The 18,487-nt window shown below is 41.0% G+C and overlaps 1 protein-coding gene across 50 annotated transcripts in view; it reads left to right on the forward strand.

Moving 5' to 3' along the window:
- EPB41 (erythrocyte membrane protein band 4.1) overlaps window positions 1–14,204 on the forward strand; it is a 131,494-nt gene extending 117,290 nt beyond the window's left edge. For 31 of the 50 annotated variants that reach the window (XM_083512118.1, XM_083512112.1, XM_083512093.1 and 28 more), the window contains 4 exons: window positions 1,725–1,826; window positions 6,633–6,713; window positions 7,259–7,383; window positions 9,153–14,204. In XM_083512118.1, the coding sequence (XP_083368244.1) occupies window positions 1,725–1,826; window positions 6,633–6,713; window positions 7,259–7,354 (279 nt within the window). In that variant the 3' untranslated portion in view covers window positions 7,355–7,383; window positions 9,153–14,204. The remainder of the gene's footprint in view (window positions 1–1,724; window positions 1,827–6,632; window positions 6,714–7,258; window positions 7,384–9,152) is intronic. The other 19 variants (XM_083512100.1, XM_083512115.1, XM_083512114.1 and 16 more) reach the window with 1 other exon arrangement.
- Window positions 14,205–18,487: the final 4,283 nt, after the last annotated feature.

Raw genomic sequence — 18,487 nt, forward strand, 5'->3', positions numbered from 1 at the left:
AAAGTGTGCTTTCTCTGGGGAACCTTCGTATCGCATTACCTGAGGACTAAGAGAAAGGGCAAAAGAGAGTGGCAAAAACCTGGAGAAATTCTTACCTTAGCAGTTTTGTCCAGTTCCTAGCCCATGCAACATGGAAAGCATAGTATCTGAATTAGAGACCACAGCTGACAACGGATTATATTGTTGTACCAGACATTTTGCTCCCTGACCCAGTTAGCTGAGCTAAACTCAAAAGTATAATGATGGGGACATTCAGGCTTATCGCTTGCTGGGGGTCTTCATGGCCAGCTGCCATGGATTTAGCTATATTTTTATGGTTCTGCTCCTACCTACAGGGTTGTTTCCAAAAAGTAGTCACGGGAGACACTGTTCAGTGCCATGGGAGCTTTCCTGTAGTGTCCTGCAGGGTTCTGTCTTATTTAAGATCTCAGTGAAGCTGCTGGGAGTTGTCATCAATATGTAGATGACACATCTCTCTCTCTCTCTCTCTCTCTCTCTCTCTCTCTCTCTCTCTCACACACACACACACACACACACACACACACACACACCTGAATCAAAGGAGGCAGCTGAGGTGCTAGACAAGTGTTTGTGGGGTGTGGTAGGCTGAGTGGGGGCCAACAAATTGAAAGTGAATCCTAAAAAGATAGAGAGGTGTTATGAGTTCCAAGTTCTTGAATCTAGGAGGTAGGAAAACTTCCACTTGTAGATGGGATTATACTACTAGGAGCAGGTTCATGGCTTGCAGGTCCTGCTGGATTCAACATTGTTACTGAAGGCCCGGGTGGTCTTTGCGGCTAGGAGTTCCAGCTATGTTTGCTTCACCAGCTAGGGCCCCTTTTGGATTGAGATTACTTGACTACAGTATTCTGTGCTCTGGTTGCTTCTGGATCATTGCAGTGAGTTCTACATAGGGCTGCCCGTGAAGATGACTTGGAAACTTCAGCTGGTCTAAAATGCAGCAGCCAGTTTATTCACTGTGGTTGCCTTTGGAACTCATATAACCCCTGCTGTAAAACAGCTGCACTGGTTTCCAGTTTGTTTCTGGATTCAGTTCAGGATGCCCACACCAGTGTTTAGAGCCCTAAACACCTTAACCCCCAAATATCTGAGAGACAACCTCCTTCCCTACAGACCCTGTTGGGGGTTAAGATCTTCAGAGAGTGCCCTACTGGTAGTTCCACCATCCATGGAAGTTTGTGGGGTGACCTGAAAGAGAGCATTCTCTGTGGCAGCCCCTAAGCTGTGGAATTCCTTTCTCACAGAGGGGTTTGGTTTGGTGAAAGGTGAAGATGCACCTCGTTGCCCTCACCTTTGACAGCTGAGACATGGATTTTCAGGATCCACCTGATTCCTGTGGTTGCATTTGGTACTGTTTTTAATACTGAATTTTAAATTCTTATGACTTGCTGGTGAATAAGTCCTCCAGACCCCACAGAAGGCGCAAAGGAGAGCGTGGAAACCCGATGCTTCTTCACTAAGGCTTGCCATATCTAATTCATGTAGTGCTAAATTATGGTTTAATGTTTTGTGTGAAGACAACCAATAGTTGCAATCCTGTGCCACATTGATGCAGATTTGAATAGTAACATTAAATTATTGCAAATTTACCAGCAGCCTTCTGGCTCATTACACTTTGCTGTTGTAGCCTTCTCTGCTGAACAAACAACTCTCTCTAGGTGAGCAAGGAGATAATTTATACTTGTTATGTATCTCTGCCATAGACTGATGATGGCAGTGGGGATTTAGACCCTGGAGTTCTGCTAAGTGCTCAGACCATCACTTCAGAGACCACCAGCAGCACTACCACTACTCAGATTACGAAGGTAAAATACAATAGTCTCAAGTGTGTGACCTCACTGATAAGCTATTTGCGTTGATAGGGAATGAGTTGTACAAACTCTAGTCTCTGTCTGTCTTTGGGTGACCCTTCTCTAATGGGATTGGCAATTTGTGGCACATCAGAATTTTACTGACTGTAGGGCTCGTGTCTGCTTCCTTTTACTTGTCCTGTCAGTACTCTAGATGTGACACAGTCACCAGTGATGCTTCACTTGAAGGTTTCAATCTAGGACAAATGGTATTCAGAATACTGTTGAACAGGATTTTCCCTACCATTTTCAGCTTCTTTCCAATGGTATGGAAAGAAGCTGATGGGAACAAATCTCATTAAACATACATAACCTACCTTTTCCCCTAACGTGGAACTCAAGGCAGCATACATACTGTCCTCAGATGGTCTATCCAGACACTGACCAGACCCACCTGGATCTTTCTAGCTTGGAGAAATGCATACTAACCCCACTTTGAACATCTTTCAACACGGACGTCTTTTCCCAAGCTAGGTACACAGGTGTTTCCAATTTGGGAGCTATTCACAGGAGGTTCCATGTTGTTAAAGTAATAAGTGGGTAGCTACCCCGAGAAGAGACCATTAGCTAACATTATCTGGGACACAGGATTCATTTGAAATAACCAATAGAGCAAGCTCAGCACACTGTTGCTGGCAAAAGAAATGGTGTTTAGCCGTATGTGTCTAGCATATTCTCTCTGCTGGGGCTAGCCTACATTAAAGGACCCATTATGTTTTAGAAATCAAGGTCAGAGATTGCTGAGAAACACAAATTGCCACTAGAGATTGCCAATAAGCACAGATTACTACTGACCTTTGTACACTAGATGATAGTACTAAAACAGAAAGCCATCTCCAATACCAAGTCATTCTAAAGCACAACAAATATATTTAGATAAGGCTTCAGTCATTATGTGGTCCCCCCCCATAGAAGCTGCTTCACTTTGCTTCCATACTCCACGGTCCCTCAAGATGGCTGTAATACTGGAATGTTCATATGGTTCAACCAACCTGATTGTGTTAACGAGCCTATATGGATTTCAGATGACTAATGTGGAAAGTGGCTTTCAAACATTGTAGCTATTAGGTGCAGTGATACCACGTGGAAATAATTCCAGATAGTCTTCACAATATGTGGCAAGCTTTACTACTTGGTGGAGATCTCTCCAGATGCATCACTTGTGAAAATGTGTGGCAGAAAAATATATATGCCACGTGTGTTGCAATACAGTTGACCCAAACGAACATGTAGTAGAGCAGCCAAATACAAGATAGTCATTATTTTTACCTCTTGTTTGCAGATGTGCTCTCCTCCAGCACCAATGTTACTGCTACTTGTTAGAAAAGCACCAAAGTTGAGGGCATCAAAGCTGCAGTGAGCTTTTTCTTGAAGGCAGCCACCAGAAAGAATTCAAAGGCAGCTTTGTTTAAAGGAAATGTATTAGTCAAGGAAGCTAAAAGACCTCTCTGTTTTGAGGGATGATGTGACTGACAGTTCAATGGTTCCCTAATCTCAGTTATCCTCAATCCCATTAACTTGACCCTGGAAGGGAAATCCTGGTCCATGTTCCAGAAAGAATGCTTTAATGTTCATTGTCACCATCCTGTACATTACTCATTCTAGAATAGTTGCCACTCTTGCAACTTAAGTGATGTCTACAATCTTTATGAGTATGAAAGCTGGTTTCACTTAGAGAGGTATCACCACCCCACTTCTCTGACATTATTTGCACAGAACCCTGTGGATTCAGCCTGCTCTTTCTTTGGGGCTTTACTTCTAATTAGGTTTAACTGAGTAATTGCCTCTACCTTTATACCGTTGCTCTTTGGTAGGGCAAGTTCACATATTACTTAAGGGAAGGGGCAGGAATAACATAATGAGCACCATTCTTTCCTAGGGCTTGAAAACATGTAAACCAGTAAAGTGAAAAAGGTCTTTTGTTTCAAGTTCCTTTGAGTTAATGAATAGTCTAACTTCTCTTTTCCTTGTCATTGATGTTGCCATCATTTTTCTTTATAAAGGTTTTTCTTATTTTGGCTCATCTAATCTTTCCTGCTCTCAGTGCAAGATCTAAGTGCTGTTCTGACCATTCATACTTGAAGATATGTGTCTAAATGGAAATTCCTCCATCTCTTTTTTGCATTCTTAGGATGTCAGCCGAGAAAAGTAATTTCTGAAACAATTTTATTTTGGTCTCTTAGGGAGCCCCTCACTGGACAACCTCTCCAATAATAGGAAGATAAGCAACTGTTTGTGTAACTTAGCTTAAAAGAGAATTCCATAAACACTGTTGGATTAAAGGATGGCTTTCTCCACAGTTTATCCTCCAAAGTACTGGATATTTATAGGTCCATGTCTTCCTCCTGAGGGGAATTTATATTTAATGTTTAGGTGTTGCATGGTTTCACTTAATAATGGAGAAGTATTCTTGTGTTAACACAGATAAAGGCATTTCAGCATGTTTATTATTATTATTATTATTATTATTATTATTATTATTATTATTAATAATAATACCCCACCTATCTGGGCAGCTTCCAACACATTTAAAAACATAATAAAACATCAACCATTAATAGCAACAATCTGATCCAATATTAAAAAGACACAACAACTTTTAAATTAAACAACTTATATCAAAAAAGCAATATTCAATCATCCATTGAAATCTAATAGTAAACAGTAAAATTAAGCATCAGCATATAATAAAAGTTTATGCTTATCAATTACAATAAAGAATTACTAATCTATAATCAATAAAATAGCAAATCACAGTGCATAAAATACCACAAAACATACAAAAAGACATTAAAAGGATCAAATTGATACACAATCTAAGGTTTTCTGGGCTCCATTTCATTTGGACTAACAGAGTGAGAAGGCGAATAAATTTGCCAGTAGGTTAGGATGATGAGATTATGAAGGAATTGTGCTGTTAAGCATTTCTGTTCATCTTCCACAGCATTCCTTCAATGACTAGGTTTGTTGCTTATACACCTTTACCTCTCTTTGTTTTTGTACCAGTTCTCCTGGTGTATAAGAAGTGTGTGTTTGAATCTAAGAGTTTTCTGCTAGCATGAATTTGGTTGAAAGTGGAACTGTGACTTTCAGTCAAGTAGATAAAGTTTATTTTTAAAAAGGACTAAAGACGCATCTCAATTGTCCAGTGGATTTTTTAAAGTATCATTTTTAATACAAGTACTTGTATTTACAAGCACTGTCTTAAGGCGAATTCCCCTCTTCTTTCTCAATCAGGAATTGATGCTTCCTGTAACATTATCTAAAAGAAAGATTGCAGAATCTAAAAACAAAATATGTTTTTAAAACATGTTTTTTCATAAAAACTGTTGCTTTTATTCATATGTATGTGTAGTTAAACAACTAAAACACAATGAATCCACTATGATTTCTCTAATTGGGTGGTAGTCCGAGTAGAAAGACAAATGTTAGCAGGACTGTTTCAGATATTACTTTCCCCCCATGTAGATGTGACCATTCATCTTATCAGACCATAGGACAAAAACTTTTTCTCTACTTGCTCTTTCTTTTTTTGTACTTGCTCTTTGTCTTTCCTCTCCCTCTATTTCTCTTAATGTGGAACTAGCTTTTTATGCAAAAACTGAATAGGGAAAGGAGGAAACAAAGATGTATATCTTTATAATGAGTAGGTCAGTTATTAAGTGGACACACAAACTTTGTGTCTGATAAAGGTCTGCAAGATCTAAGTGCGGTTCTAACTATTCATACATTGAAGATACGTGTCTATATGGAAATTCATCCATTTCTTTTTCTTTCTTTTTTTGCATTGTTAGGATGTCAGCAGAGAAAAGTAATTTCTGAAACAATTTTATTTTGATGTCCTTTATGTATTCTTACGTGTGCTGTAGTCTGCTTTTCTTAGGAGCCAGTATAGTCCTGAATGTTAGCTTTGAATCAAAGGAGTCTAGCCCAGGCTAGAGTGGAATCTAACATGTCTCCATTTCAGATCCCTGTTTTGAAAAAAAGGAGATAGTGTCCCTGAGAGCTTGGTCACTATTGTGGGTTTGAACAAGCTAAGAATTGTGTAAAACGCAGCTACCATTGGGAGCCATATAAGCACAACAAACCTGTGATAGCAGTTATCACACACTCCATTCACATTTCTCACTATGGCCTGATTCATATGTCTTGCTAAGCTAAATCATGGCTTAGCATAAGCATGTGGACTTCTGGGAAGGAAATTGCAGCTTCTTTGCTCCTTCTCAGCCATTCTGCTGCTGTGCTGAGTTGAGCCGAGCGACAGCTTGGTATAGAGTATCATTGGAAATTGGGATTGTGGTTTATGTCTCTTCAAACTAAGCATGAGCTGTAACCAAAGCTTGTCCTATTGCTTATGGCTCATGGTTTGCCTGGAAGAGTTAAGCCACGAGCCAGGGTTCAGATGACACTAAACCAAACCATGGCTTAGCTCAGCACAGTTCATCAGCAGAATGACCAGGAAGGAGTGAAACAACTGCAGTCTCTTCTCCAGGAGCCCCTGTTCTCTTATGTTCACCATGATGTGCAAACCAGGCCTGTGACAGCAGTAGGAAAATCATTTGCATATCTATTAAGCTTACAGTCATAGGAATTTGGTTGTCAAAGAGTGATATGCATCTAATCTAGATCTAATTATGAACCATTCCTGCTGACTTGACCTTTTGGTTGCTCTGATTGATTAACTAGGCTTGTTTTTCTCTTTAAAACTATTTTTTTAACATTTTGGCATTGTTGCATTGTAAGCTGTTTGTTCTCTCGTAGACTGTGAAAGGTGGAATTTCAGAAACACGAATTGAAAAAAGAATTGTCATCACAGGAGATGCAGACATTGATCATGATCAAGTAAGACTTTTAGTGTAGTGACTATTCTGAGTATGTGCACATTGTTTCTGGCACTTTTATCAATGGAGCAGTTGGCAGATCAAATATAAGATATATTGCATGACCTTTGGGGTCTCCAGAGGGATTTGAAAGTTCACCCATGATAAGATTCTAGCCAGATTCTGAACTCTGCCAACCTTTAGTGCATAGCTTTCATTCTATACTGAAGAGACACTGCATTACCCTGGCCTTTGACATCTGAAATACATTTTTAAGACCTTCCCTATTTTTTTTTGTATTGTAAACTGTTTTAACTGGTTTAAATATCATATTTTTATATTGAAAGCTGCCCTGTGACCTTGCGGTGGATCAGAAAAAGAACCCAATAAATAAGCCACAACCTTGTTGCCCTAAATTGATCCAAAAATGTTTTCCCTAATGATAGGTTGCAAACCTTCATTACTATATGGAAAGTAGTTGGTAAAGTTAGATCGTGATAGGAAGCAAAATGTTGTTGCCCTAAACTTGATTCAAGATAGTTTGTTCTTTATGCCATCTTTCTTCAGGTTCTGGTACAGGCCATCAGAGAAGCAAAGGAGCAACACCCAGACATGTCTGTGACCAAGGTGGTTGTCCACCAGGAGACTGAGATTGCAGAATAAATAGCAAGACCAGCTACATATATTATCAGGTAGTTTTCTTTTTTCCTTTTTGTTGTTGTTAGCACTGCTGCATCATGAAGCGTTGCAAGGTTTTCACCTAAGTCACAACTGAAGGTTGTTTATTTCTAGCAGTTTTCAAGGAAAGCCTTTTCAAAATTTGTGCTTGGTACATTTTGACTCTGTCCTTGCAGGACTTTTAACAGGGAAGGCTCAGCAGCTGGTAGATGAGGGGCCAGGTCTGGACTTTTAATTCCTGTTTCGTAGGTCAACACTCCAGCCCCAATATATGACAAAGTGCTTCCATGTGCAAGAGGTCAGCCTGGCTCTGGTTGTAACTTTTCAAATCCGCTTGAAAGTTAGCTGCCACTAAGACTAGAGCAATGACACTAAATGCGTAGACTTAAATAGGCTGGGCCTGCACAACATAAAGCCCACAGGGACAATGTGTAACTTCAGCTTTTGTAGCCTTCTAGGGCTTGCTCTCAAACCATTACATGTGGCCCATAAGCCACAAAGTGACTAAGTGAAGGATTTGCTTAAAGAGCTCATGTGCTGTTACAGTTGTTGCTAGAAGAAGTTCACAGGGTCAGAGGTCTGTCCCACAATTGCCGTGACATTGCAACGGATGCTAATGAAAGTTCCACTTCCTTCTCCATATGCTGTCATGTATCTTTTAAATACATCACAAGTGTCTGCATTTTATTACCATGGATAGTTAATGTGGTATGAGTGCATGGGCAATTAATAGAACTCACAGTTGTTTGAGTTTGCAGTCTTGCTGTAGACTTAACTACGATTTTGGGTGCCCATTGCAAGCTAACTGCTTTTTGTGGAACTGAACTCTGAACTCCCTTGGTCCACAAACAATCACATACCACCCACATGTAATTTTGAACCTCCATGCTTGGTAGTTGGATCCTGAATTTAGGAGGGAGAGCCCCATCCTTTTAGCAGCCTTTCCTGCCTTGGGCTATTCAGTGTGGCAAGAGCCCTCTCCACAAGTCTTGACACTGCTTGCTCAGGTTTCCCACTGGGTGTTCCCCTTATGTGTTGGGTACATTGCCAACACTCAAAGAATGTTAACTTGAGAACTGCACAGCTTTGCCAACTTTATTCCACCAGTGAAATTCAGCTTACTCTGTCTAGTCACTTTTGATTGGCTGCAGCAGAGCTTATTAAATCTGAGTGAACAGGAACTAGGCACTTGTAGAAAGAGGCCTCCTAATGCTACATATTCACAGAGCAGAATGCTCAGGTTTGAGGTATGCATTAATGCACCCAAGAAGGTATATCATGGTCAGCTTAGGGAACCTGGTTTGTGGGAAAGTGGCATTCGGCAAACTTTCCTGGACTGCATATTCATTGCAAGACAGGAAATGTAAGTACATTTACTGAGGAAGCATCTAGGGCAGGGACCCTAACAAGTTCAAAATAAAAAAATGCGATAATGAGGCAATGATCAAAAACTTATAAAACTGGCATCTGAAAAGCATATTTAAACTTACAAGTCATTCTCAAGCACTTGAGTAGTATGTGCACATAATATAACAAGGGGTACATGGCAGCTTGGTTTCATTGCTACTTCTGATGGAGTGGAATGGGACTAATTCTCATCTCTGTGTGTGTACTTCGGTGCTGATACCTAAATACACAGACCTCTTGCTGTGTGTGAAAGGTGTGTGCATGTGTGCATATGGCGATGGGCAGGAAGATACAGACAATTTACCAGCAGATGTTTCAGAATTTCAGACTTGTTTTCTACTGATTGGTAATTTAGCATAAATTTGTGTTTCCCTAGGCGATGTCTGTTTCAGTCTGCGAAGGCCACCCGACATATACCAGCAAAACTACAAGGAAGCAACCTTGGAGCACCATGACCTCAAACTTGCCAGATTTACTCTCAGTCAAACATTCTATCATTTATTACTAGGAAGTTGTGCTTTTTGATGTTTACTTCGGATTCTTCTGGATCCTTTTTGATTATCATTTTTATATTGTGACCGACAGTATGCCATACTTTTCACAGTACTGATTTTTTTTTTACAGTTTTGCAATCCCCCACTCCACTTTTTGCATTTTTGCATTTCCTTTCCCACCACCTTTTCTGGATCTGTATTATGAAGTCAGAGGCCCACACAAAAAGAACATGTAGAGCTTATCGAAAGTGATTGCCTTTGATTGAACCTCATTGCCCTTCTTCCTTCTTTTCCTCCTCAAGCAGTTTGCATTCTCACATAACTTTGAACATGTTATAGTGTGGGGGTCTCAGTGACCTAGAAGTGACCCCTCTTGCCTGAGAAGTCAGGAAAACACTTGTGCAATGCTTTGTCTTGGCTCTTGTGGATCTGAGATATATTCAGAATTTCCTAATCACAGCTATTTTATATATGCCAGGCGCAAATGTGCCTGCCCTCTTTTCCTCTGGATTTCCCTTGCTTTTTGTTGGTTTGTCAGCCCCTTAGATGCTTGAATATAGCAGGGGGTTGTGGTATTTGCACAGGTATTTCAGTAGTAGTCTAGATTCAGAAATGATGGAAATTGCTTCACCTTTTATACTGTGAATTCTAGAGGTTTTAATCAATTGTGACAAGGCACCATGTTTTTCCAGCTCTCTCCTTTTTTCTTCTTTGCACTCCTTGGAATACTAAATCTCTTGTAAATTCACTCTCCTATTTCCCCCCTCTTTTTGTTCTCCCTTAAATTAAGCCTATTAGAATTGTGTGTTTAAGAGGTGTGGGCTCTACACACTATGAAATAGGCTGTAATTTATAACAATAGGATGGGGTGTTCATTTATTTTCTTTTTTCTCCTTCCCAATTGTTTGTGTTTTGAGTTTTTGTGGTTTTGGTAGCATAGTTTTAAAATCATTGGTTTTTAAAGCACTATTTAAACTTGGCACACTGGTAACATATCACAGGAAGGGATAAATGAAGCACAAGTCATCCCTTAGAGACAATCCAGCATTCCTAAATCTGTATTCTTTAAGCAGGCAATTACAAAGGCATCATCAGTATTGTAGATTGTTTCCAATGATTGCTGTTAAAAACTAAGCCTGTACATGTTGCAAGTCACTTAATGCTCCTTATAAGACAATATAATAATTTGCAGTTCTTCTTGTGCACAGTCCCTAGAGCATACTACTGTTGCACCTCCTTCCTTTGAGTCATTGAGGTCGTACAAAACTTATTGCATAAGGCTGCTGAAATGAATGGTGGAGGCTGCATTGCTACCATGCTAAATGAAACAACAAACCCCAGGATTGGCTGCAGTTCTCAGGATCTTAACCTAGGTGTGTTCTGGTTGGCTATCACTAGAGAATGTTGAATGCCATAAAAAAAAAATCCAAATCAGAACAAGAGCAGATTTAAGTTAGTTTTTCTCTGTGTGGGTTTGTTTCTACCCAAAGTAACTTTTTCTTCTTATGACTTTAAAAGTACACTTTTAAAACAAATCTCGTGAAAGGTAGTTGGTATCAGTACTCTTAACTGGGAAGCAGTTTCATTTCCTTTAAATGTTTTCCCCATGTAGGAAGAATGAGAGGATTCCAAATTGGGATGCAACATGTTCTTCACAAATAAGATGAACTTCCTCTCCATGCTTAGTTGAAAGATTTCCTTGGCAACACTAAAAACTGCAGGCTTGTTCTTTCCTTCCAGCAGCATGTAAAAGTTCTGTAGAATTATGAGTGATATTTTTTCTGAGAGGCATGAAGTTGAAATTCTTTTGAGTGTACCATCTAATAGCTGAGGGGTGGGATGAGGGCTGATTCTAGCATTTAAGTGAAGAGGAATGCCTTCTGCTGTTTAAAGAAAACAAGAACACACATTGAAAAGAATCTGATTTCAGTGAAAACGAGCAGTTGTGTGGAAGCTATATTATCATACCGCATGTCTACTTTCCCCCTCAGTTTTGAGTAGGTTTCAGTTAGGGAGTTAATACAGTCTTATTTAGAGTTCGAAAGCATTATGGACATATAAGAGTTTAGCACTGCTCAATCAGCTTTACTCCAATGTGCTCTGGGGTCCCGTCAGCCACAACAAGCCTTCAGTGGTTGTCATCTGATGCACTTACCTGTGTGTAAAGCCCAACTAGAAACAATAGATTCCTTCCAAGTGAACAAACTCGAGCTGTAACACTATTTGTGGGTTTCTATATGCCCTTCTCTTTACAAATAGAACTAATGGGCTACCTTCCTAAAAATCTTAGACTGAACTTTTAAAAATAAAAAATCAACCCATAGCACTTAAAAATGTATTTATTGTGGAAGACAATTTTGGTTGTGTCGCTTTCTCTAGTGCATAATTCTTCTGCAGCTTCCTTTTCCTCTGCTATTAAAAGCTTTAAACACCAGCTATAAAATAGTTCCTTAATTCTAAAGAAGGCTTCTTTATCAAATCTCAAACCTTACTACAAGTGCAGCACTGTTACACATTTATTAATAGAATTATTGCTTTTTCAGTATGTTATTTGAAGGTATGTCTTGTCCTTCCTTGAGCTGTCACTCAGCATGATTTTTAACTTTTTGTATCCTGTGGCTAACTAGCTGGTGAAGTCCTGTTCTATTTTAAAACTCTACTTTCAGACACTTCTTTTGCATGAAGTTTGGATTTCCCATTAAACAGGAATTTACTCTTATCTAATCAAGGGCATGCTTCTCAGATTGTCCCTTCTCCTGACCACTGACCTACCTATTGCTTTTCCAGTTTAAGAGCTCACCACCCCTTGTGTGCAGGAACCTCATCCAGCAGACACATTGCCCCTCCCCACCAGTTTTGCGCATAGGGTGTGTTTAAGTGGGGGTGATTCCGACTTTCCATGCACCCCAATGCTCTCCTGTCCTATATGGACATCTGATGTTAGCTTCTTTTGCACATTCCCGTCTTCCCCTTCAGGGTGTAAATATTTGGCATTGCTTAAAAATCCACTCACATCTCAATCATTCAGAATCACAAGGGAAGAAAGCAAGTGTGAGAAACAATCTTGGGAGGAGACAATAGAAATGCAACTGGGCAGACATAACTCTGAAGGTAAATTACTAAGTAAATAACTCATTGAGGGAGACCCAAGTTTCTTTTTGAAATAGTTTTTTAATCCATCACAGACCCTCTTGGCAAAAGTCTAAGGCATTTAGAACTAACAGCCTTAGGTGATGGAAGTTGGTCTTGCTTTGTCTGATGAGTAGTAAGCTTTCCGTCTCCAACAGAAGATGCCCTACCTTCCTTTAGGTTCATTCAAGACTTTCTGTACTCTGCACAAAACAGAAGAAAAAAGTCTGCACTGAAGTAACCCAATTCTGCGGCAAGAAATGCTGAATTCTGCTACTTGTATAAAGTATGCAAATCAAGCACATTCATATTACCTTTGTGCCATGTATTTTGCTATTTACTCCCACACTATATCATTTCTGCTTCTGATCATTGTAGGGAGAGAAGCACAATGCTTTTACAAAGTACTCCCTTCTTTAATGACTAGAAAACCTATTCAATGATTCTCCCGGTTTCTAGATTTCAGCAGACATTACCCATACACTTGTAAACTTAGTGTTAATAAGTCCAGAAGCTTGCTTAAAAAAAACAACACCTTATTATTGGGCTTCTTAGAAAGCTAAATCACAACATCCCCCCCCCCCAGCCTTCAATATGCTCCCTTTGCTATAGGGAAAACTTTTCCTTAGCATCTGGGCTTAAAAATAGCCACTGACATGGTTACCTGTGGTAAGGAAGAAACACCTGGCTACCAGGCAGAGAGTACCCTTTGTCAATAGACAAAGTTGGTTCTTATCCATTTCAGGCTGCTTATGTGCCATAAGTAACCCACATATGCATGGGCAGACAGACCAGTGGAAACAAAACCAATTTCTTTTGAACTATTTGCTGAGCTGGCTTACCTTTTCAAGTTTGGTGCTGTGAAGGCCACTTAGAACCAGGATGGTGAACTGGTGGCCCTCTAGATGTTGTTGGACTCCAACTCCTATCAGCCTCAGCCAGCATAGCCAGTGCTCCTGGGAATGATAGTCCAGCAACTTCTCAAGGGCCACAGGTTCTGTATTCCTCACTTAGGACTAAGATACCAGAGATGCATCCCTCTGATTTATCTGCCACCAACATGGGGAATTGCTGTTTCTTGTAAGTGAGCTGCCGGCACCCTCAAATCCACCACCATCACATTAATTGCCTGTAGAATAAATTTGGTTTCTAGAGGTCTTCGGAATTCCTGGGGGCCAGTGCTACCATTAGGGCAGTAAATGAAATATGGTCTATTTATTTATAATGCTGAGATGGCAATATGTTCCCAGTAACTTCCTCCCTCATCTATGAGATTATCCGGAAACTGTCTTAACTGTATAGTAAATGAAAGCTATTTATGTATGAATGTGTGTACAGAAGGAAGGGCAGCAGGATGGTAATCTATACTGACCAAACTGGGAATAAAAATTGCAGCTTCACTTGCCAGACAGAAGTGGGCAGCCAGCTATTAAAATTTTTCTGGGTTTTATTTGGGGGAGTGTTCATAAACTGTGCTTTGCCATTTTCCTATAATGGACAATTAAATATTTGTGTTCTGACGGGGTTTTTGTTGTTTTTTTACACATTCAGTCACAAATTATTTCACTGCAGATATGAAGGAGCTTTGTAAAAATTTTAAGACAATGGTGAATTGTATAGAATAGCCGATTATTACTTTCTTTGGGGGTGGGAGATAGGAACAGACGGGGTGGGGAAGCAAATCTTTATAGCTTAAGTAGCTGTTATTTTGAACTTTTGTAGTCAAAGGGAAAGTAGATGTAGCATTTAGACGTGTTCAATCTTGCTACTTGTATTGCATTTTTTCAATAAATTTTCAAATAAAAGATGGCATTTCTGATTCTCCTTTGAAGCTCTACTTTTCCAGCACATTCTGAACTCATATATTGTTGCATCTTAATTATTTTATCTGCACATACAGCTTGAGCAGGGGTGTTTGTTGATAGCACTGATATCTCCAATTTCTTGGTCAGCATGGTAGATTTAAGATCTTTCATGGTATAATATATTTATGTTTTAAAATAAATGTTGCTTGGAGACATTTTAGGTAACAAGCAACTAATAATTTTATAAATAATAATAAATAAATGAGTGGTACCAGTGCATGATGCCACAGGTCATACAGTAGTATCCATCATCCTTTCTGCAGCTGCATAATAACATGAGAAACCTGCTGCTGGATTCGTCCAAAGGCCCATCTTGTCCAGCATTCTGTTCCCACAGTGGTCAACCAGATGACACGGGCAAGCTTGCAAGCGGAGCCTGAGCGCAACAGTGCTCTCCCAGTTGCTGCAGTTGAAAATGATTGCTTTAAGAATCTCACTCCCTTTAGCAATCACCCTGTTGAATGATGTTGTCTGCGCGGACATCAGATTTCATGCACGACCCTGAATGCTGCAGATTGATTCAATGTTGTACACAGCAGGGCCACCTGGGGGAGCACACTGCAAAGTTTGGGATCTATCAAACAGGATTCTCTGGTTCCTTGCAAACCTGGGAAAGTGCACACATCTCCTCTCCATAGTGTAAAGGGCTCCTCTTGGAGAGCTAAAGCACACCACAATCTAGAGAAACTTCTGTTTTGAAATCTTTGTTTCCACATTTTGTCTCTTAACTTTTTGGTGATGCTTTTGTCAGGTTTTTTTCTCCTAGATTCAAGGGAACAGTTTTTAATGCAGCCTGCAAATTATCCTCAGCGTCTGGGAGAAATCTACATGGTTCACTGAAGCTACCAAGCACCTGACTCTGAAGCCATCTTTTCTCCCCCTGAACTCAGCAATGTTAATGTTTCTCCTTCATCTCAGCAGGACAGATGTCAAAGAATTCTGAAAGAAACAGGGACTGCCAATGTGTGCTTATTTGTCCCATGTCTGGAATGAAAATCAATTCATGCAAATGGTTTCCCTTGCATTGAAAGGATTGTGGTGAAATAAAGTATTAGCAACACAAAGTAATAATTATGTAAAATGTTTAAGGTATGCAGTTTTGGCATAGCGGACAGATAATAGCTTTGGGCAGAAGGTGAACTGCAGCTGAATGGAAATATTGCTGCATGCGATGAATGCAGGATGGAAAAGAAAACAACGCCTTCTTACATCTGTACTGAGCAGTGAGTCCAGTCAGACTGAAGTTTTGTCATCCAATGAGTCTAGTGTAGGGCAGCCATGTGACTTATGTTATGGTGGTTAGGACCTCTACTTGAAGGGCTGTTTGGTCCAATTCTAGTTTTTAAATGTAAGGTGGCGCTGTGGTCTAAACCACTGAGCCTAGGGCTTGCTGATCAGAAGATCCACGGTTCGAATCCCCGTGATGGGGTGAGCTCCCATTGCTTGGTCCCAGCTCCTGCCAACCTAGCAATTTGAAAGCACATCAAAGTGCAAGTAGCGGCTTAGTCATGCTGGCCACATGACCCGGAAGCTGTCTGCAGACAAATGCCACCTCCCTCGGCCAATAGAGCAAGATGAGCGCTGCAACCCCAGAGTCGTCCACGACTGGACTTAACGGTCAGGGGTACCTTTACCTTTACCTTAAACTTCAGGGAGATCTGAAGGGGCCTCAAAGTTACCTGGTCACAGTTTTCCCCATTATAGTGAGATGTACTCAATAAAATTAGAGCAATTATGTCTACATTTGCATCTTTTCAAATGAATTAGCACTTTATCCTCTTTTGTCCTCTTTATTGGAGATGGTTTAGTTGACCACCATATTCTTGAGACTGTGCAAGGTTAAGGGAGATCCTTTTGGGTATCATTCTGTGTGCATCTCAGTCTTGGAATGGGCAGTATTGGTGAAACTGGCAAGACACAATTACTACTGTGGCATAGCCAGCCCCACATAACCAACATGCATGCATCTAATTAATGCATGAAGGGGTTAAAACCGTAGAGAAAGCTGTTCTGCCAGATTTAGCTCACCTTGGGAGGGATGAGGTAACACAGCACAACAAATGTTGACAAAAATCATGCCTCTGTAGATTTTGAGGTGCCGAATATGACACTGAAAACACAAAATTGGCTACTCATTCTTAGAGATCTGCAATAGTTTATTGTATAATCGAGGATTACATACATACATCATGTACTGTAAAAGCCAAGCCAAGTTTGCAGTCATGTTTGTAATACAGAGACATGTCCTCATCCGGTTCCTTCCAGTTTTCTGTCCTGACATTCCCAAGGAAGTTAGTTGACACCAGACCAAGCTTTTTTCCTCGTCATTCTGAAGCAGGTTGTTGAACATCTCATCTTTGAGGAGCTTGTTGATCTGATCCACAAAAACTCCGTTTTTAATTTTCACTTTGCTGAGTCAAGGGAACTTGTCAGCCAGGTATTTGAAAGCTGGTCCAGTTTGGTCCACTGATTTTAAAAAAGTTTTTCACCAGACTGAAAAAAGTTTTTCACCAGATTTTAAAAAAGGTTTTCACCAGGCTTACCTGGCTACAAGCTGGGGGTGGAGCAAGGCTCAGTAAAGAGCTGATTCACTTCGGCCAGGATCACTTGTTTTTCTTGCCAGGCCAGGTTCTTCTCTGGACTTCCTCAGGTTAGTTCCTCTGTGGGGTTTGGGGCTGCAGTGCGCCCTGCTATGCCTCTTGCAGGCGGCACCTCTTCTACAGCTTTGGGGGTGGGATGGGGGCCCTCTCTCCGGCAGCAGAGGCCTCAGCGCTGCTCTGCAGCCAGCCAGCCGAGCTCTGGGCTGCTGTCAAGGCCTCTGTTCATATCTAGATTCTAGAGGAATGTTCACAAGTCGAAGCACCTACTGGAATCGTACGTAAGTAGAGCCATACGTAAGTCGAGGTTCCACCGTACTTCATATATTCCAGCTGCACAAAGTCACCACAGAGATGCCAGCCTTACTTGCTGTATTGAATACAGCCGTAACAGCTGTTTTTAGGTTGCTGTGGGTTCCATGTAGACAGTGTGTCTGACTGGGATGGAGGGAGGTCTGTTTCCATTATGCAGCAACACCGCCTTGACTCTGGAGACTCAATTTTGAGGAGTCTATGAATAGTCACCATTCTTGTGGGTCATGTGTGATTCCGAGGACATTCATCAGGCCATCTACATCATAGCAGAATACAAGGCCATCTTACACTCTGAAGTAAGGTGTAGGCTGCTCAGAACGAGCGTGAAACGAAGCCGCTCAGACATTTTCCTTGACGATTCCATTGCTGAAGTCTTGATCCCGGTAACTCCGCTTTGCCCTTGGACAGTTCCAGATTGCGAACAAGATTGCTCGGTAGTTCTTGTGTAAGAATGTGTGGTAGATGTATGGATCATCATTAGACACCAAAGGCTGCAGAGAACCCGACGTCAGTTTGCCTCCCTTGTCTGAACCTATGGAAAATTCTTTCGGAGGTTCAGGAACAGAAAGTCCTCCAACTTTTCGGAGTTGATTGGAGAACAGATGGTATATTCGGGTACGCTCATGATTGATGGAGATGGATTGAGGATTAACTAAATTAAAATGTAAACCTCCTGTCCCACGTGTGTGAGAAATATGAGAGTAAACAGGCTGTGAAGGGCTGTAAACGCCTATTAAAAACTGCACATGATAATACTGTGCTAAAAAAGGCATTCCCCTTTTCTCTCACATAGGAGAGAATGCCTCTTTTGGTGGCGCTGTGGGTTAAACCACAGAGCCTAGGGCTTGCCGATCAGGAGGTTGGCGGTTTGAATCCCTGCGATGGGGTGAGTTCCTGTTGCTCGGTCCCTGCTCCTGCCCACCTAGCAGTTCGAAAGCTTGTCAACGTGCAAGTAGATAAATAGGTACCGCTCTGGCGGGAAGGTAACCGCTGTTTCCATGCACTGCTCTGGTTCGCCAGAAGTGGCTTAGTCATGCTGGCCACATGACCTGGAAGCTGTACACTGGCTCCCTCGGCCAATAAAGCAAGATGAGCGCTGCAACCCCAGAGTCGGCCACAACTGGACCTAATGGTCAGGGGTCCCTTTACCTTTTTTTACCAAATACATCTGTCAGGTATGGCTGTTGGATGCTATCAGGATGAAAAGGTTTTTATCACCTGTGACATAGGTGTGCCAAAAATTAGGGGTACTGCACTCTCCATTTCGTCTCTGTCATTTGTTGGCAATCTGACCATCTCTCTTATCTAGTC

This window comes from Podarcis liolepis (genome assembly GCF_965112155.1).
Source record: "Podarcis liolepis genome assembly, chromosome: 7".
NCBI lineage: Eukaryota > Metazoa > Chordata > Lepidosauria > Squamata > Lacertidae > Podarcis > Podarcis liolepis.